Below are 20,350 nucleotides of genomic sequence, written 5' to 3' on the forward strand. Positions count from 1 at the left end.
AATCCTCTTTCTAATTATTTACGTTGATTTCATTTACTCATTGTCTTTTTCTTTAGTTATTTCAAAAACAAACTCGAATGTTTTCAACTAGACTAGAGTTATAAATAATTTAGATTAAATTAGGCTTTCAATACAATCTTTATGGGTTCGACGTCATTGCTTACTTTTCCATATTCTAAAATAGATTTGTATGCTTCCAAGTATTTAGATTTTATATTTCATTTACTTAAATATTTATCGTGCGAAATATTGGAATATACTTTGCTTTCTCTCTAGTTTGGAACATATGTTGCTGTCCTCCCAAGTATGGAACATATGTTGCTGTCTTCCCAAGTATGGAACATATGTTGCTGTCATCCCAAGTTCAGAATATCTTTAATATTATATATATATATATATATATATATATATATATATATATATATATGGTGACAAAGAGATTGATTGGTGAAACATTAGTAGTATATAAAATGGAAAAGCATGAAGGGACTACACGCTCCAAGGTGCAATCGAGTGAAATGATACCTGTTCCAATTCTTGAGAAAGGAGTTTTTCGTTTTGACTGTTCAGTGGAAGATAGAAATAATACATTACCGAGCTTATCTTTCAAAAATCCAAAATGCAGGGATACACCAATTACTAGCAGTGACGTAGATCCCACCTACACTCCTACATTTGAGCTTGTTAATAAAAAACAAAGAGTCAATATTGAGGTAATACTATTTATCATCGCTCTTTCAGACTTTTACATACTTGGATGTCGTTAAAACATATTGATTCCATAGTTTTTATAAATTAGATATCATAATATAATGGATCGAACTTTTCTGCGTTTTAGTTGCCGCCTGGCACCTCTTTTTATGGAACTGGAGAAGTTAGTGGGCAGCTGGAGCGAACCGGAAAGACAGTAAGCAACTCGATCCAGCTTTCAAGTAACTAAGTATAGCTGTATACTGTTCTTCAAGTGCGTTCTACCTTTATTATAAACAGATTGTTACTTGGAATACTGATGCGCACGGCTATGATGAGAAGACAACTTCCTTGTATCAATCACATCCTTGGGTACTAGCGGTTCTCAGTGATGGAAAAGCACTAGGGGTTCTTGCAGATACTACAAGACGATGTAAGGTACTTGTGAGTTTCTCGGTTATTTTGTGAGATTAATTATTAGTCAAATAGCTTTTTAAAAGTCAGGTTGTTGCTTGAGCAGATTGACTTGAGTAAGGAATCCAATATAAAGATCGTAGCTCCAATATCATATCCTTTGATCACATTTGGTCCATTTGATTCACCAGAAGATGTTCTTATGTCTTTCTCCCGTGCCGTTGGTAATTACGATCTTTACTTTCAATTTCCATTCGTTCCAAATATTTTTTACGTCTCTACTTAGGGGTATTTGGGACTGTATAGAGCATAATCTTACTGATCACTAGGGGTTTATTCACATTCATAATGTTTCCTTTTCTGCTCCCTTTGTTACAGAAATTCATAAATTCTGACTTTTATCTGTTGTTACATAATTTTAAACCAAGAGTACGCTTTTGCTTGTGCTCTAGTCTTCTTGTAATCTTCCCCTTCCAACTAGCCACAAGTTGAGTTGCAGGTAAAAATAAAAAATAATGTTGCGTTCTTACTTTCCATATTATTTGAGTTATACAAAAAGTCTAATGTGTCAATACTTTCCATATTATCTTTCGTCATATGCTATTATTGTTTTGCTCTGTCTACGTACCTTCCCTGCTGCTTTTATTTGATTGAGGAATTTTGCTACCAGGTACTGTTTTTATGCCTCCCAAATGGTCATTGGGCTATCATCAATCTCGTTTCAGCTATGATTCTGATCAACGAGTTCGTGAGGTTGACTATATATGGTGTTCAGATTTCTTATTTGCACATACTCTTACTTCTTTCTCCATCATTTAATTCTTCTTTCCGTTTTTGAATATGTTAGTTTTCTTAGTCTTAAATTTGTTGTCCTCTTTAAATGCTATGAACTTTCTTGTGTAACACGAACAATTTGAACTTGGAATTTTGTTATGAGGAAGCTCATTTGTTATTACTGTCGTTAAATTTCAACTAGTTTCTTCAAGCATGTTTACATTTAACGTTAAGCTCATTTTTCACTTGCCCAATGCAGATTGCAAGTACATTTCGTGAAAAAAAAATACCTTGTGATGTCATATGGATGGACATAGATTACATGGATGGTTCTCGATGTTTCACATTTCATAAGGCATGTTCCATCTACTTAAAAAGTTGATTTGTTCTAGAGATGAATTACAAAACATACTTTTGTTGTTTATATCTATCTTAGGACCGGTTCTCGGATCCAAAATCTCTTGCAAACTATCTTCATCAAAATGATTTCAAAGCAGTCTGGCTGCTTCACCCATGGATCAAACATGAAGATGGCTATATCATCTACAACAGTGGTTCTAAAGAAGATATCTGGATTCAAACTGCTGGTGGGGAGCCTTTTGTAGGTACTTGAAATACCTCCATCCCTTCTCACCACATTGCACAAAACTGCGAAAAAAAAAAAAAAAGGAAGAAGAAGTAAACTGGAAAAATGCACGAACTCGTGGTCAGAGGAAATATTTTGTTTGTTTGAACTTTTACTTCTTTTTGTTCGATAATATTAATTTTATTTGCTTCTATTTAGGGGAGGGGTGGGTATTTCCAGATTTCACAAAATCAGAAGCCCGTTCATGGTGGGCTAGTCATGTCAAGGACTTCGTTACTAATGGTGTGGATGGTATATGGATTGATCTGAATGAACCGAGAGTTTCGGAGGTGAAGTTCAAAATTTTTTAGAAGTGCATTTCTTTAATTTCTGGTTTTGTGTAACATATTTTCTTGCAGACGACAATGCCTGATAGCATTATTCATAGGGGAGATCCAGAATACGGTGGCAAACAGGACCATTCACACTATCACAATGTACTACTTGGCCCTTACTCATGAAATTGATAAGCGTAGCTGAAGCTTTTTAGTTTGCCTAGTACGAAAAAATGAAAAATAATGTAATAATTAATGATTTTCTTTCACATTATGTATAATATTATGAGTTTTGATTCACTGATATCAGTTCCTTATTTCAGGTTTATGGTATGCTGATGGCAAGATCAACATATGAAGGCATGAAACTAGCTAATGACAAAAAACGCCCATTTATGCTTACTCGAGCTGGGTTTGTGGGAAGCCAAAGGTATGCTGCTACTTGGACAGGAGCTAACAGGTCTAATTGGGAGCACCTTCGTATGAGTATCCCTATGGTTCTTAATCTGGTAAGTGGAAGATATTACGAAATATATATTTGGAAACTGTAAATTAAGGAGACACCATAGTATCCTTTTTTTTCTTTTTTTTTTTTTGTTTTTCAGTGTTCCAGACTCAAAAACTTTTTTACATTTTGGTGTCGTCGGTAGTTAAAACTTGGGCTCATTCACCTCCAACAACACATTACCAAACCTAACAATGGATTATTTTGTGGAATTCTTTTCTTTAGCTTACATAATATTAATCCTCCATATGGACCTTTGCAATTACCCTTAATGTTAAGAGCTAATAGAGATATATAACACAGTATCGCCTCAAAAAAGCTTGAGAATGGACAAAATGAGTAAGAAATGCACCTCAGATAGTTATATCATTTGTCGTTTATTCACGTAGTTAAGGGATGTGAAAGAACAAATTAACATCTACAGTAATTAAAAGATGAATAATTCACAACTTTGGAGGAATATTTTAACAGGTTCATTTCAGCTTCCCTTACAGTATTTGTATGCTATCAGTAACTGAGAAATACTTTTGCTGTCAATGGTAGCAAGATACCAAATTATTGGAGGAGATCACCTGAGGGAGATCGTAGGATATCTCTCATGGGCACAGGATGTTAGATTTGTTGCTTGTGTTATTTATCGATGTCAAATGTGCATACTTCAAGCCCACGAGGAGGGATTTGGAAGCATGTTTCTGCAACTGACAAGCCTCATGAGGGACTTGAAAGCATATGCTAATACTCGTGTATGCATGCACGTGTGAGAATGAATTTATGTGCATGTGCTAAGAATCTATAATCGTAAAATATGTGCTTTTATTCGAGTATTATTTTGATGGAAGAGGGAGATAAAAAGTGAGTCCGGTACTTATCCTTTCTTCCTATGATATAATGATATTTCTATTTTATTCTCCAACTTTTATCGTCTCGGCACAGATGCTTGGGAGAGTCTGCCTTACTGAATTTTTCATTGAATTGAAAAAATGCTGCCAATTTTAATTTTTTCCCCTCCCGATAGTTGCTCACATTAATGAAATTGTGTCCAGGGGCTTAGTGGACAACCATATTCAGGATCAGATATTGGTGGATATATTGGGAATGCAGAATCAAAGCTGTTTAGAAGGTGGATGGGTGTGGGTGCTATGTTTCCATTTTGTCGTGGGCATTCTCTGAAAAATAGCGCTAATCACGAGCCTTGGTCCTTTGATGAAGAGGTTGGTCCTCTGTTCACAAATTAGTGAAGTTCATATGTGAGTTTTTTGTTAAATGAATTTTACAAGAATTTCACGTAGTTAGGATAAACTGACTCATGCTGTAAGGTTCATACGGTGCATTAACTATGCAAAACTCGTGCATTTTGTTAGCGTCCACATTGTCAATAGGTCTCTTTACAATGATATAGTATATGTAAGTGCATAATTCATTCAGCCCCTGTTTGGTGGCGATTAAAATCATGTTAAAATTTCAAAACAACTTTTCAACTAAACATTTCACCAACTTTTATCAAAATTTACTAAAAATCGTTTAATAAAAAATTTCAAACGTGATAGAGGGTGTTATGGCTATTTGAATTCTTTTTATAAGCATCAATTCTTTTAAAAGGCAGTGACTTATATGTAAAAAGTATCTTACGAAATTAAATGATGGAGTGTGATATACATTCATTTTAGGCAGCCCTTCAACTACTGAGTTCCATCTCATCTTTTATCTGAATTTTTTAACATGTCAGAGTTAGGTCATTCCAGGTGGTTAACTCTGTTTGGGTTCTCAATTATGTCTTCATTTAATTTTTTGAAGTTGAAAAATCCATGTAGATAATTTCTCGTATTTTAAAGGAGCATAACAGAATTTAGTGGAAGAAGAAACTGAATGCCAAAACTTCTTTGTTTATTATTTGTTCTCTGGAATTTAGCACAAACTCAAATCCTAGCAATACCAAGTATGGAAAAGCCACCTGAAGTGGCAAATCAGTGATTTAGTTTTACCTGAAACGTTATATCTTGTGCATTGTACTTCTATTCTCTATGTTTGATCGAAGCTATCTTCTTGTACTGGGATAGAAATAATATTATGCTATTTCAACTGAATTTCTATTGATACATCCTAATTTTACTAGTCGTGACATTGTCATTGACTTAGCGGAAATATTATAGGAAAGATGAACAATCACAAATTGAAAAAATTCTTAAGGAAGATTTTATTGAATTCTAGAACTGCTGCCTCTAAGGGCTTACAACTGATTAAATAGAAGAAAAACCTAGGAGAATCCAGAAAATAAAATAAAATAAAATAAAAGATATTTTTTTCCAAAAATGGAAAATATGAGATAATTATTAAGATGGAAAATACTTATTTTCAGGACCATCCTCCAACAAACGGAATCTAAATCCGAATTTCATGGAAAGAGATATTGCAAAAATGAAAATTACCATAAATAGTAAAAACGATTAAACGAGGGCCTAAACGGTGGATTTTGCCCGAAATTGGCCTTGCATCAGGGCCAAAGGCGCTGAGTTTTATTCCTTGGCTCGACTCCAATCAAATTAGACTAGCGATTTGCCAAAAACGAGCAAACCCAAAGTCATCATGAAATCATTTGCCCCTCTTTGCCAACTTTTGCCTTGTGATGGTCCCATTTTGCCATGAACTCTAATCCCTTATACACTTCATTAGTCATCGATGCATTTGCTTTAAGATTACTGCTAGCTACTCTTCATTTCCTCAAGTGCGAGTCTTTTATCTCTCTTAGTGTGAAGAAGTTTGTCGATTAGCATTGAGGAGGCGGTATCAGCTTTTACCTCACATATACAATCTGTTTTACTTGGCACATACACGGGGTACCCCGGTGGCGACTCCAACCTTTTTTGCTGGTAAGTTCCTATGATGGTCAATGAACTGGACTTCTTGACATTTGCATTAGAATGCATTCACCTGTATTTGGTTATTAATGTTATGATTCTTTTGCAGATCCCAAAGATATGGGGTTAAGAAAACAAGATAATTCATTCTTGTTGGGACCAGTTCTTGTATATGCCAGGTTCTCACCTCTTTTGAGCTTAAAGACACTGGTTGATTCCATATTTGGAATTAACACGTGTATTGCCATCAAATATGCTCTCTTTTACGAGTTAACTTCCCTCTTAGGTGCTAAAATAGGAAGTATTTTTTTCTTAGTTCTGTTGTACTGTATTTGATTTCGCAGCACCAGCGATGCGTCAAATTATCAAGAGCAGCACGAGTTGCCTAAAGGAATATGGATTAGTTTTGATTTTGATGATTATCATCAGGTACTTCTAAATGACCTATTATATGACCTTTCATTTTATTTTGAATTTTCTTTTATCAACAATTTGTGCCTTTTTAACTTCTGGTTGCACTAGGATTTGCCATTCCTGTACCTAAAAGGAGGATCCATCATTCCTTTGGCTCCTCCTTGTCAAAATGTTGGTGAAGCTAAACGTGAAGATGATATAACTCTGCTGGTGGCTTTGGACAAACATGGTAATTTTTCCGGTTTATATATTTTGCAGGCACGTATCTTTACTTCTGCTGAAGGTTGCAAACAAATAATAATTTTGTTTATGCAGCTGGAATAATTAAATGAATGAATTTTTTCTCTTTAATCACAGGTAAAGCTGAAGGTTTTCTCTATGAAGATGCTGGTGATGGATATGAATACCTTAATGGAGAATACTTGTTGACAACATATGTTGCTAAACTTCAGTCTTCCGTGGTAACCATAGAAGTTTCGAAAACTGAAGGGTCTTGGGAGAGACCAAAGCGCCGCTTAAATGTGATCTTACTGATTTGCACTGGTTCTGTGGTATGTATTTATTTCACAGTATTTCATTATTTTCCAGTCAAGATTTTGCTTCACCAAAATGTAAAATCTTCATTCTGTTGAATCTAATTGTTGTAATATTTTTCGGTTTGTCAAATAGCTTGATGCATGGGGTATTGATGGGGAGATTGTGCAAATCAAATTTCCCACACTAGGTGGTGCAGCTTGAAGAAAGTGCAGAAAGGTTGGTTTCAGCTGGAAGTTGACCCTCTGAACTGAAGCCATTCTTTGGAAGACAAGAAAATGCGTCCAATAATTATGTCCAATTTCATATTTTATTTTCCATTACTGCAGGTGTGTTCAATAAGGTTTATATATGCAATAATTCTGGTTTGTAATAAGGGTTTAAAAACCCCACCTCTGTTTACCATTGAAGGCAGTGAATTTGAATAAAAAATTATAAGAGTTGGGGAGCAGACTCCCACTCTTCTTGATTGTTAACTCTTCCTTCTATTTGTATCATTGAGTTGAGGTCGTTAGACAGCGTTGTTGGTTGCCTTTTAAGCCTCTGTTTGACTATGGATGGTAATAGGGCGAGTGGGGCCATTGGGCATTTTCCCGCCCCATACCTACCCTGTTACCCATTTAAGGCAAGGCAGGGAGGGGTGGTGCCCCATTTACGTATCCATTTAATTTTTTTTTTATAATTCTTTTTAATGCCCCAATTTATTCAAGTGAAACAATAATATAGTTACTAAAAATTTTAATTAGTTTGTTAATTTTTAAAAGTTAAATTATTCGAATATATTTGATAAAAATTTCACAAAAATCTATAAAAATTTTAAAATGAAAATTCATAGAAGTCTACTGAAAGACTTCCACTAGTTCCGTATAAATCTATAAAAAATTCACAAAAGTCATCACTTAAAAATAGTCCATCAAAGTCTTTAAAATTCTCAATTCAATACACCCCCTTAGTTACCTATTCTAATAGAATTAAGGAATTTCTTGGAATTTTTCTAATTTTAAAGTATTAAATTCTTAATAATAAAAATTGGGGGGGGGGGGGGGGGGGGGGCTGTCAACCGAACCCACACCATACTGGCCTCGGGGTAGAATTCCTGCCCCGTTTAGGACGAGTCCCTGCGGGTATCAAGTTTGACGAATATTTTTGCCATCTCTATATTTGACGGCCAATTTATAAATTGTTTATAAACTTAGTCAAAGTCAAATATTATTGTTTATAAATTGTACCCGAACAATAGAAAAGGCTAAAATAATCCAAATAAAAATTTATCTAACAACCCCGTCAAACTCAAGATGTAAGTATAGAGTTCGTCAAAAGGATAGGAGGTAGAATTATTTTCATGGAGCACCTTCCTTCAGGTAACACTTACATTTTTCCATCTATTGAAGAGTCCTATGTTATCTTTCCCTCAAATTCTTTATTGTATTTTTTTGCTATGTTTCCGGGGATAATATCATTTTACCATATAGACTTTGAAGGATATTGTTCCTTGTAGCATATGTTCAATATTCTGAAGGGGAAAAAAAAAGGATTTTCTCGGGTAATACGTTTTCCATCTTAGCGTTTTATATTTTATGTGCCTGTCTATAAACTCAACTTACTCACACACACATCTCCATGTTTTCGATTGAAAAGTGATGCGGCGCAAGTGTTAACAAACGGAAAATGCAAATCAATACTTGTTGATTCACGTAAAATGTCGGGAAGTGACAATAGGACTAGCTGATTCGTGCGTGAATATTGAAAATTTATTGATATCGTTGATTTATAAAGAATATTGACAACACACTTGCGGCCGGTAATTAAAGCGCGAAATTTAAGGTTAATTGAAATTGCATAATTGGTCCCTCAATTCATGAAAATTGATAATAATAACTAATAATAAATGATAATAAAAATTGTTAAAAACATTAAAATAGACTCAGTCGAACTCTTCTTCATCATTCTACCCGAGTTGGACTAGATTCATCCTCGAAACTTTATTCACCTTGGGGTTCCTCCCCTCAAAACATCGAAATCTTGCTTACTCTTCGTGTTTCAATGCTAAGAGGAAGCCTAGTTCAGTGGTAGATTTATTCCTAGCCTGGAATTCCAGAGTGCTAATTCTGCACTTTACCTGCAACAGTTTACTCTATTTCCTAGCATACTTCTACCATAGACCTTCTCTTCATTTGTGTTCTAAGATGCCTCCATTCACTAAAAAAGGAGATGGCTATCTAATGGTCCTAATTCCTTCAAAATAACCAATTTTCCATTCTTTTAGATGACTACTCCCACCTACCCGTGGTGATATCTCTTTAATTCCCGAAAGGGATAAAATTCGAGGGGAGGTGGATTACTACCTTCCTTCCTTCCTTTCTTAAGTCTCCCCCCTTTTAGGCCAAGACTAAACTCCTTAGTCATTGGTACGTAATCATGAGATCACAAAGCGGGCAAAGTACGCATCCATATGTGACATGAGGATGTAAGTTGAAACTGCCTCGAATTTATATGATTGTGACTGGTGAGAATGAACTTAATTTTTATAAAAATGGCTGGGTACACCTAATATTGTAGAAGTGGTAGACATCCTTGAATAATTAGTTCATATAGTTAAAAACCCTAATTATTATTAAAATATTCTTCAGATAATGATCGAAATGTTGTACCTAGTTAGTTGAGCAAATAACTTAGTGGATAAATCAATGTCAAAGCCCAACCCAGTTTGAACTGAGGCAAAGTGGAGAACGTGTAACAGACCCTATTCAACCCAAAAATTGGCTTTGTACCATTGAACGAATCTCTGCATATAGTCAAATTTCAGAATGGCACAATGTCTACGCTTATCATCAAAGGTAGTGTCTGCAATCCGGAGGTACCGAATCAGTGCTATCATCTACGGAGAAGTTATCTTGCTTTATTAAGAGTAGGAAAACCTGTCTAGAAGTTCCGAAAAAGTAAATAGCATAGAACTCAAAGCCAAAATTGCAGAGATGCTGCCTTGGGTTCATGATCTGGTAGTTCTGGCGGAGCTTACCATGGCCGTTATGGCTCTTGCGAAGCACCAGGATTTTAATTAACATGCTCTTCTTTGTCAAAATAAGTACTCGTTTTTCTTTTTTTCTTTTTTCTCTATGCGTAACAAAATACTCGATGACTTCAGTCATCAATAGCAAGTGCATTCAGAAGATGGATGAGTCGTCTTATTTTGCTCAATTCATGGTCAGTACAGACGAACTTAAAATTGAACGTTTCTCAAGGGATTGTGTTGAGAGATGAATCGAGATGTAAGTATGGCACAAACTAGTGAAGTTACTTCTTCAGCAATAGCTGATCGAGCATTAGTAGCATAACAAATAGAACTAAAGATAACTAAAGCACAGGGATTCTAAATATTCTAGTCAAACTCAATTCTTCCTCACCGAATGAGGGCAAAAGAAGTAATCAGGCAAAATCCGAATGGAATGTAGTCGAGAGGGGAGGTTATAGTGTTCCGGATAAGAAGGTAAAAATAGAGAATTCAGTTACACATTCAACAATATCATCATAATTTTAAATAAGTACCGGTAAGGTGAACGTGCGTTGCACGTTAGGTAGTTAATGTTAAAAATAAATGTATTTAAATTTGAGAAAAAATCATTTATAAACATGAAAGATGTTTTTAGGCTAGTTTGAATTAACTTACTTTTCATCTCTTTTGTTTTTATATTTTTTGTTATTGATATGAACATTTAGTATTCACTATATTTACCTTCTCATTACAGCTATTTATTTATTGAGTTAGTTATATATTGTTTAAGTACGAATAGAAACTTAAGAAAAATTTCAAAAAGAATAGGTTGAGATTGAAACTCCTATATGAATCCAATATGTAACAGTTGGCAGATAGTCAACAATCGCAAAATATTGTCTACGGATGCTATTTCAACACCAAAACAAACGTGTTTCACTCCAACCTATAAATTGGAAGTGTTGATCTTCGAACTGAACCTCCATTGTTAAGAAATCAGCCACAATGGTAGCCTTCTATTGGTCACTGATGAATGGTTCTAGGCGAAAAGATGCAGCTTAGTTTGCTATGTATCAACATCGTACATCTCACTCCATGCCTGTACTTATTGACCAGGAAAAGGTATATACATAAACTTCACCACTTGATTCATATATGGAAGTGGCTAAAGAAGCTGGATTGCGGATACCATCATCTTCTCATTTGAGAGCTTGGATTTCACAATTGGCAACCCTCCAGACAGTTATACAACCTCATAAATTTCACTCCAAAAACTGAATATATGTCTGGCATAGAAATTAGTGGATGCACAGCCACTTGACAAGAATCACATATTCCTAAGTAAGAAATCAACATCTTCTTTGCAACAGTAGAAAAAGATACTCTCAATATTCTCAATCTTGAATCCAATTTAAACAAAAACATACCACCAACTTTACAAGAAAAAATAAAAAACTAACAATTAAGCATCTCATCAATGGGAGGGGGAAGAAAAACAAATTTAACTGTATTTAAATGTATATACGATCAAAGGTCACCCTCCAATTAAAAAAAAAAAAAAAACCACCATAGATATATGAGTAGCTTCCCTTTATTGGAAGTTGATAATTAAGTTAAATTTTAAACCCATCAATCAAAATCTATTCTTTTTATTTTTATTTTTCCTCAAAATAGCTAACTACACAAATTTTTCAACATGCGCATAAAAAAAAGAAAAGAAAAAGGAAAGGTATAAATTTGTGCCAGTGACCCGGTTCAAAAAATAAATGATCAATCAAACAGGTCATTCTAAATCACACCATAGAGAAATGGGAAGTCAAGATCAAATACATGTTTTTACGACCCAACAATTGATTAACATTCTTATGTTGATTTACTCTTTTTGCTCAATCAACCAAAAAGATATTCAACATAGAAGTTCAAGCGATAAACAAGAGCATAATATTCACCACACAAACATTCACAAATAGTAGAAAATAAAAGTATCAAAGCTGGAGTGATGGAAACAACACTGCAATCATGCAAAGCATATTTATATAGATATCGTTGATTTGTCAAGAGGTTTTTAATGCGTTGATAGTTGAATGTTGTGCCTTTAAGTAAATGAGGTACATGATTTTTCATTGAGTTTGCCCAATATAATCTAAGAAGGACAAAGAATTGCATCGCTGCCTATTTCTTAGGAAAGGGTGTGCAGGAGCAGCTGGTTTTATTCAAAATTTGAATTAGTTGAAAAGGGTAGTTTTGTTTTGTTAACTCCATCTTTTTGTCTTTGCATCAAGAGAAACGAATTTAGGGGATGTATTTATGTAGGGGAAGAGGTGCTACGTGTCTCCTACACCCAACAAAAGGGTACGAAGGTAAAATTCCAAAGTTCACTGACTAAATTGCAAATGTTCAATAGTTGATTTGAGCAAAGAATGAAGACTGAAGATTAAATGGATCGAATTGGATGAAATTAGAAGTTGAAGGACCAAAAGGAGAGTAAAAAGGACTTAGGTTAAGCAAGAGCGGAGTCAAGGAACAAGCTAAACGAATGGGAAAGTTAAGGGCCTATGGATCGCAAGCATAAAAATTGGAGAAACAGACCCCAACTACACTAAACTTTGTGATCACAACCCACAACTATGGTGCAATCGCATGGAAGGTTTCCGAGCAGAATTCTGGTTTCATTACTTGATTAAACTTTATCATGGAAAGTTGGAAACCACTTTAGACTTGAATTTTGACCTAATTTTGACTTATATAAATACAAAACTTCAGTCAATAATTGAAGACCTCATTGTCATAACCTCTATTTACGGGGCAGCGATTTTCTCGGAGGGCAATCTTCAAGACTTGCTTAGGTTTTGGTGGCGGCCGGTCATGACGGTGCTCGCCCAATCGGAAGTGGGGCTTCCACGAGGAGGGCCGGCGGGATCTACGATGGCTAACGATCGAGTGTCTAGGAGCCGCTCATTTCTGGAGGTCATCACAGCGCGAGGTGGAGAACAGCCGGCTCCAAAACAAAATCTGGCGATGAAATATCTGGTGGAGATTGATGGGGATATGGGCTTTAGATTTTCAAAGCTAGAAGTGAAGAAATTGGCAAAGGAGTTTCAGTTTGGATTGGTGCTAAAATTATTGTCATTTAGGCCTAACACTGACACGATTAGGCAGTCCATCAACAAGACTTGGGGATTGAGAGAGATTCCGATTGTCAGCTTTATAGATTCGAAGCATGTGTTGGTTCAATTAAGGAATGAGATTGACTATATTCATACATGGGCAAGAGAAGGGCATACTATTGCTGGGGGAAATTTTTGCCTATTCAAATGGACACCAGACTTTGATTTGAGCAGGGAATCACCTTTGGCTCCACAGTGGATCTTTCTTCCTCGACTTTCCCTACATTTATACCGTGTGGATTGTTTGAAAATTCTGGCATGGCGCATTGGGAGATATTTGTGTACAGATCACACCACATTAAATCGGACAAGAGCTACAGGGGAAAGGATATGCGTGGAAGTGGATTTGAGGGATGCACCAATTTCAAATTTTCTAATCGCTTTTCCAGATAGGATTATTTGGCAGGAAGTGCAATATGAGAAGTCGGGTTTTTATTGCTCAAAATGTGGTCGGCAAGGTCATCTTGAATTGGTTTGCAAAAGTGGCCAGAAATCTAGTCTTTCAAGGAAAGGAAGCAAGGCACAAATATATGAAAAGGGGAAAAACCATAAGGAATGGTGAATTAAAAATGATTGAAGATTGGAAGAGAAGGAAATAGGGGTGGAAAGTGTTGATTTAAGGGAAGAACCAAATTTAGATGAACATGATAAAATTGAGGAAAGTAGGGGACCTATACAATTGGTTGATTTGGTGGTGAATAAGGGAGGGGATATGAAGATGAAAGGAAAGGTTGGTGGAGACGATGAAAAGGAAACGAGTGGGGCGGAGAAAGGAAAAGAGGATATGTCTAACGAGAATTATGATAAGAAAAAAAACATGGTGGGGAATGGAGGTGAAGAAGATCAAGAAAAGGAAACTTTGCATAATGAATTCAGGTTGGAAGAAGGAAATGTTGAAGCGGAGAAGCACGTAAATTTGAATGTGGAGATGATTACTGTGGTTTTGGATGGAGAGGATGTAGGTGAGAGGGGAAACAACTGTGTGGCAAGGGCAGATTACAATTCAGATTCAGAGTTGAATGTTCCAGTACCCATCCACGACGATCATACTCAGAAAGTGAGGCATTCACAAAAGGCGCGAGCACGCCCTAACAAACTGGATTTATGATTGATACGCTAGTGGTGTGGAACGTGCGAGGGATGGGCACGTCTAAAGGAAGGCTGAGAAAATTGGTCAGGAAACATAATATTGCTATACTTACAGTGGCAGAACCTTTTCACAAGGAAAAACATATGTATTCATTTGCTAAGAAAATAAAGATGTTAGGATGTGTCTCTAATGAGAAAGAAGGGGGCAAAATTAGGATTTTTTGGAGGGATGATTTTCAAATGGAGTGGATTGGGACATCTTCTCAAGCTATACATGGTATAGTGACAAAGGGAGGACATAGCGTGGTGCTTACTTTTGTGTATGCTAAATGTAGTGCTTTAGAGATGAGGAGTCTTTGGGTAGAGTTAGAAGGTTTACGAGTGGTTGGTCTGCCATGGTTGGTGTCGGGAGACTTTAACATAATTTGGAATGATGCAGAATGAAGGAGAGGGAGGCCGAGACCCTTGGCGGCGATGGAATAATTTAATACTTGCATTGATACATGTGGATGGTGGAGGTGCCTTGTAAAGGTCGGAAGTTATCATGGTGTAATGGACATGAAGGTTTAGGTCAGAGTTGGGGACGTCTTGATCGTGTATTGGCCAATATTGATGTTATGCGACTTTTTCCAGATATTCAAATGATATATTTGCCAAAAACTATTTCAGATCATTGCCCGATGTTGGTCCAGTTTTACAAGACAATGGAAAACTATGGGCCTCCTCCCTTTTGATTCCAACGAATGTGGACTGAACATGAATTTTTCATCCCGTGTGTAGAGAAAGCTTGGAATTCAAATGGGATTGGTGAGGGGTTAACGGGTTTGTACAAGCTTGCTGTAAAACTGAAAACCACAAAAATTGCTCTGAAAATCTGGAATAAGCAAGTATTTGGAAGGGTGGAGCACAGGATGTCGGAGTTGGAAGAGAGGGTCGAGACACTAGAGGCTGAAATTGCAAGAGAACATCTCAGAGGTTTTGGAAAAGGAATTTATGGATTCTAAATCAGAGCTCTTACAGTGGCAGCAAAGGGAAGAAATATGTCTGTCACAAAGGGCAAAAAAAAAAAAGTGGCTGAAGGAGGGAGACAATATTACTTAGTTCTTTCATGCAAGTATTGTACAGAAAAGGAGAAGCTCAAGGATAGAGAAGATGATTTTGTCAAATGGGACAGTTTTATCGTCTCCCAAGGAGGTTCATGATGCAGCGGTAGATTATTTTAATAATTTCCTAACAGAGTCACATATGGAGCCTCTACCTGACCTGTCAGAGTTTATTGGGGAGACCGTTTCTTTTGATGAGGGGGATCAATTGTGTAAGGCACCTACTGAAGATGAGGTAAGAGAAGCTATCTTTTCAATCCCGATGGATAGCTCGCGGGACTGGATGGATTCAGCTCTGGTTTTAATATTAAATGCTGGGATATAATGAAGAAGGATATGATGAAGGCTGCGTGCGATTTCTTGGGTGGTAGCCCTTTGCCAAGATTTTATTCTTCTTCATACATAGTGCTTATTCCAAAGGTGGAGAACCCTCAAGGATTTGATAAGTTTCAACCAATTAGTCTGTGCTCAGTGGCGTATAAGATTTTTTCAAAAATCCTAGTGAAGAGAATGGCTAGCTTGCTTCCAAAAATTATAGCTCATGAACAAGGAGCTTTTCTCACAGGGAGGACCATTTTTTATAACATCACTTTAACATAAGATATAGTTCACTCATTAAATCGCAAGGTTCATGGCGGGAATGTAGTGGTTAAAGTGGATATGGCAAAGGCATATGACAGAGTGGACTGGAGGTTTTTACTGCATGTACTGCGCTCTTTTGGTTTTCCTCACAGTTTCTGTTCCCTAATTTCTGAATGTATATCTATGCCTTGGTTATCCATTATGATGAATGGAACCACAAAGGGTTTTTTTTAAGCCATCTCGAGGTCTGAGGCAAGGTGATCCTATATCCTCACATCTATTTATTATCATAGAAGAGGTGTTGACTAGGTTACTCAGAAAGAAATTCGAAGATGGATGCATAGATCTTTTTCACATCCTCGTGGTGCACCTTTGGTGTCACATTTGCTATATGTTGATGATATCGTAGTCTTTGCTAATGGAAGTAAAAGATCGATGAAAGCTTTAATGGATACTTTTCAGTTATATGAAAAATGGACAGGTCAAGTTATTAATAAGGAGAAGTTAGCCATATTCTTTGCTAAACATTGTGGGACAATTCACAAGCAAGAGGTTCTTCGATTAAGCTCTTTTAGAGAGGGTTCCTTTCCAATAATCTATTTGGGAGTACCAGTGGTGGTTGGAAGATTGACTGCTCACCATCTACATTTTCTAGTAGAAAAAGTTCAAAAAAAGATTGCTAGCTGGAAAATGCAGCTGTTGTCACAAGGGGGTCGTCTTGTTCTATTGAGACATGTTTTGTCATGTATGGAAACCCACTTACTATCCGTTTTAAGTATTCCTAAATCAGTTTTTAAGACGTTAAATTCCAAATTATCCTCTTTTTTCTAGGGTGAGTTTAATGAAAGGACTAGGAAAAAATGGTTTTCATGGGAGAAAATTTTTAAACCACTGATGGAAGGAGGTCATGGGATTCGTAAGTTTGACGAAATTCAAAAGTCTCTACAAATGTAGTTTGCTTGGAAACTACTTACTGCTGATTCACTGTGGACTCGTTTTTTCAAAGCAAAATATGTGAAGAAGGGTTTGGTGGATGTCGGAAAGTTGGATCATGTGGGATCAAGATTTTGGAAATTTGTGGTGGATTGCTTCCCTGATGTGGTTGCTAATAGTCAATGGAAGATTAGGGAAGGAAAAATATCATTTTGGTATGATAATTGATTAGAGGAGGGTCCACTTTGCCAAAGAGTGGATCAGATTGTTCAACCTAGCTTGAAGGTTCAGGAAATCTGCCTAGAAACTGGCTGGGATGTTAATAGGTTGGGTCAGTTAGTAGGGACGAATATGGCTACAAATATAATAGAGAAAATAGGAGGTCAAAAACCTGGAAGGGATATTCTCATTTGGAGACCAAATGCGCATGGAATATTCTCTACTAGTAGTGCTTGGGATGTGATTCGAATAAGGTCTTCTACTGTGAAGCGGGCGAAATGGGTATGGCATAACACTCTCCCTAAGAGGGCTTTAGTTGTGATATGGAAGGCTATGTCGGGGAGTCTTACTGTAGATGAGAGGATACGTCAAGTTGGAGTGGCTATGGTGTCTCGGTGTAATTGTTGCACAACAGGCCATGATGAGGATGCTAACCATGTTTTAAGTTCTAGAGAATTCGTTGATGAGGTGTGGAGGAAACTGTCCTCTAAACTTGGGGTTAGATGGCGAGAAAAACAAGCTTGGTGGGATAGGATAAATTTTTGGTGGGCTCGAGCGAAGAGATCCTCTCAACTAAGATGCTTGCTGGGGTTAATCCCATGTTTAGTAACTTGGAGGCTTTGGATTCAAAGATGTAGAGCAAGAATGGAGGAAGTTTATGAACTTGTTGAAGATGTTGTTTCGTCCATTAATTTTTGGCTATAACACTTGGCAAAAAATATTACAAAAACTAGAATATTGACACGTGAAGAGGAAAATATCCTAAAAGATATGGGCATTCCATGTGTGGTCAGTACACGATCACCTGTACATTTGGTGACTTGGAAAAAAACCAATGGCTGGGAGAGTAAAGATCAATGTAGATGGGAGTAGTTTGGGAAACCCAGGCCAAGCAGGTGGAGGGGGAGTGATTCGTAATGATAAAGGGATGGTGCTAGGGGCGTTTGCCACTAACTTTGGGATAGCAGCATCAAATAATGAAGCTGAGCTGAGAGCTATTATTGAGGGACTTAAACTTTGCAGCATATAGGATGTTTTCATGTTGATATTGAATGTGATTCCAAGATTGTTGTTGAATGGATGTTGAAACGCAAATGCACAACTTGGTATTTGTGGGATTTTTGGGAGGAGTTATTAAACTTAATGAGTTTATTTGAGATACAGGTTTCACACCAGTTCAGGGAAGGCAATCAAGTGGTGGATTTATTAGCAAAAATGGGTGCACAAGGGGTAATGCAGAGATTTCCATCTTGTGGTGACTTGCCTGAGCGGGCTCAAGGACTTGTTTGGTTGGATCACATTGGAGTTCCCTATTTACGTAAGTGAGTTGATTGGTCTAGAAAATTTTTAAATTCGCTATTTGTAAGACTATTTTGTCATCACAGTATTCCTCCGCCATAAGTGAGGGTTGTTTTCAATACAATTATTGGTCGATTTTAAAAAAAAAAATTTAAAAATTGAAGACCTCTCTCATATCTTATAATATACAATTTTTGAAGTCAAGAGAGGCATAATACCAATTTTTTTCCCCTTTTTTTGGAGAAATCAAGACACAAGAAGTTAATCCAATATTGAAGATTATTTCTTTGTTCTTAGTTTTAGAAGAAGAATGAGTAATGGGAGATTGATCAAGAAGACTGAAGAGATTCAAGACTTCGTGACTTCTCCTCTTTATCTTCATATATCTTAATTTCTAGTAATATCTTATTATTCCATTAGGATTTCTTGTGACTTTGCAATTTTAGGCTAAATTTTTTATCGCTAAAACATAGATGAACCCTTTATTATGAAGTTTGATATTAATTTCAATATTTTAACGCTAGATATTCATTTATCTTGGATTATTGTTATATTATTAACGGTTTTTAATCACCCAATCACCAATGGGATTCATATGTAACTTTTGTTATCTTCAAGAGAAACAATAAGAATGATAGCATGTAATAACAATTGGTGTGAAGTCTGATAATGAATAAAAATATAATGTTATGCCTTGCATGATTTCAATAGGTTTTTGGCGTTTTAATGCAAACCTTATTCACATCTTTCATAGAAATATAGGAAGGTCATATGAAATTGTGTTTTATTCTACTCAACAACAAAAATAACCTTTTGCAATGGACAAAAAAAAATGTTGTGAAAGACCGTGTGCAATATTTGAATATATGTTGTGGGTTTCAATGTTGCCATAGAGTGAAAATATACAACATTCAAAGACTGTTGCAAAAGATTTTCAAAAAATTTGGTCATTAGTTTTTTGCAATGTTCATGGCACGTTGCCGTTAATGCTTTAACAACGTTCCCATTAATTTTTAACAATATTCATTGCATTTTGCCGTTAATGTATTAGCAACATCCATTGCACATTGCCTTTTTACCAATTTTCTAAAAAAAAATAAAAATTACTATATATATTGTTATATTTATATATATTATTTTACATATATTAAACACATTCCACAATAGTCATAAAATTTATTTTTGCAATAACAATGAGTAATAAATTTGTCGTCATAAATCGTTCTCTCTTAATAAAATTATTTTTATATAAGAAGACAACTTAAAATTACCGTTTATGTACAAAATTAAGTTAATAAAAAGAAGATGAAGTACATCAATTAGAACGGCCAAACTACAACGGTCAAATCCTCATTTCATTTTGGATTGATATCCTTCTTTATAACGCAAGGCTTGTATATCAATTTGAAAACTAGAGTAAGAAAAATTGAAAGAAAATACATTGACGTGCTAGATGCTTTCATATAAGGTATCCTTCTCATAAGGTATTTCTGCAACATGATAGATGCTAAAACATTTATTAAGCAAGGACGTGCAACTTTAATCAAATGTCAAGTGCAAAGCATAAAAATGGTGCAAGTTATGCCACAATTTGAGTAGTGGTAGCACAAACTTCTGTTCAAGTATACAAAAGTTAAATAATCGAAGAGAACTAAGAATTGTATTATATCTAATTGTGGAAAATACTATTGTATATTGGCACATATATGAAATCCTTGAGTTACCAATACAGCAGTGATTATTCAGAGGCAAATTTGAATAACCAAGGTATCAATACCTAGTAAATCTGCAAGTACTTGTGTTAGCACTGAATTCTCGTAAGGAATGTTATCCTTCTTATAGATATAGGATGCCGAAACATCTCCCAATCTACATGTACA

At 35.9% G+C, this 20,350-nt stretch overlaps 3 protein-coding genes across 3 annotated transcripts; all 3 read left to right on the top strand.

Annotated features, from left to right (window-relative positions):
- Positions 1–440: 440 nt before the first annotated feature.
- Positions 441–7,562, top strand: LOC111387364 (alpha-glucosidase 2-like). Its single transcript, XM_023011921.1, has 17 exons — positions 441–713; positions 839–907; positions 991–1,128; positions 1,211–1,328; positions 1,775–1,857; positions 2,138–2,233; positions 2,315–2,483; positions 2,663–2,793; positions 2,863–2,940; positions 3,102–3,287; positions 4,327–4,494; positions 6,030–6,150; positions 6,248–6,317; positions 6,483–6,567; positions 6,661–6,781; positions 6,910–7,103; positions 7,222–7,562. Exons 1-17 carry the CDS (start codon positions 471–473, stop codon positions 7,288–7,290), a joined length of 2,139 nt encoding a protein of 712 aa, XP_022867689.1. The 5' UTR covers positions 441–470; the 3' UTR covers positions 7,291–7,562.
- A 7,924-nt stretch (positions 7,563–15,486) lies between these two features.
- On the top strand, positions 15,487–17,876 carry LOC111387334. Its single transcript, XM_023011889.1, has 7 exons — positions 15,487–15,672; positions 15,768–15,950; positions 16,065–16,142; positions 16,329–16,754; positions 16,851–16,935; positions 17,026–17,167; positions 17,279–17,876. The coding sequence occupies exons 1-7, from the start codon at positions 15,487–15,489 to the stop codon at positions 17,874–17,876; spliced, it is 1,698 nt and encodes a 565-aa protein (XP_022867657.1).
- Positions 17,877–18,006: 130 nt separating this feature from the next.
- On the top strand, positions 18,007–18,497 carry LOC111387335. Its single transcript, XM_023011890.1, has 2 exons — positions 18,007–18,102; positions 18,195–18,497. Exons 1-2 carry the CDS (start codon positions 18,007–18,009, stop codon positions 18,495–18,497), a joined length of 399 nt encoding a protein of 132 aa, XP_022867658.1.
- The last annotated feature ends 1,853 nt before the right edge of the window (positions 18,498–20,350 follow it).

This window comes from Olea europaea, unplaced genomic scaffold, assembly GCF_002742605.1.
Source record: "Olea europaea var. sylvestris unplaced genomic scaffold, O_europaea_v1 scaffold399, whole genome shotgun sequence".
In the NCBI taxonomy this organism is placed as follows: domain Eukaryota; kingdom Viridiplantae; phylum Streptophyta; class Magnoliopsida; order Lamiales; family Oleaceae; genus Olea; species Olea europaea.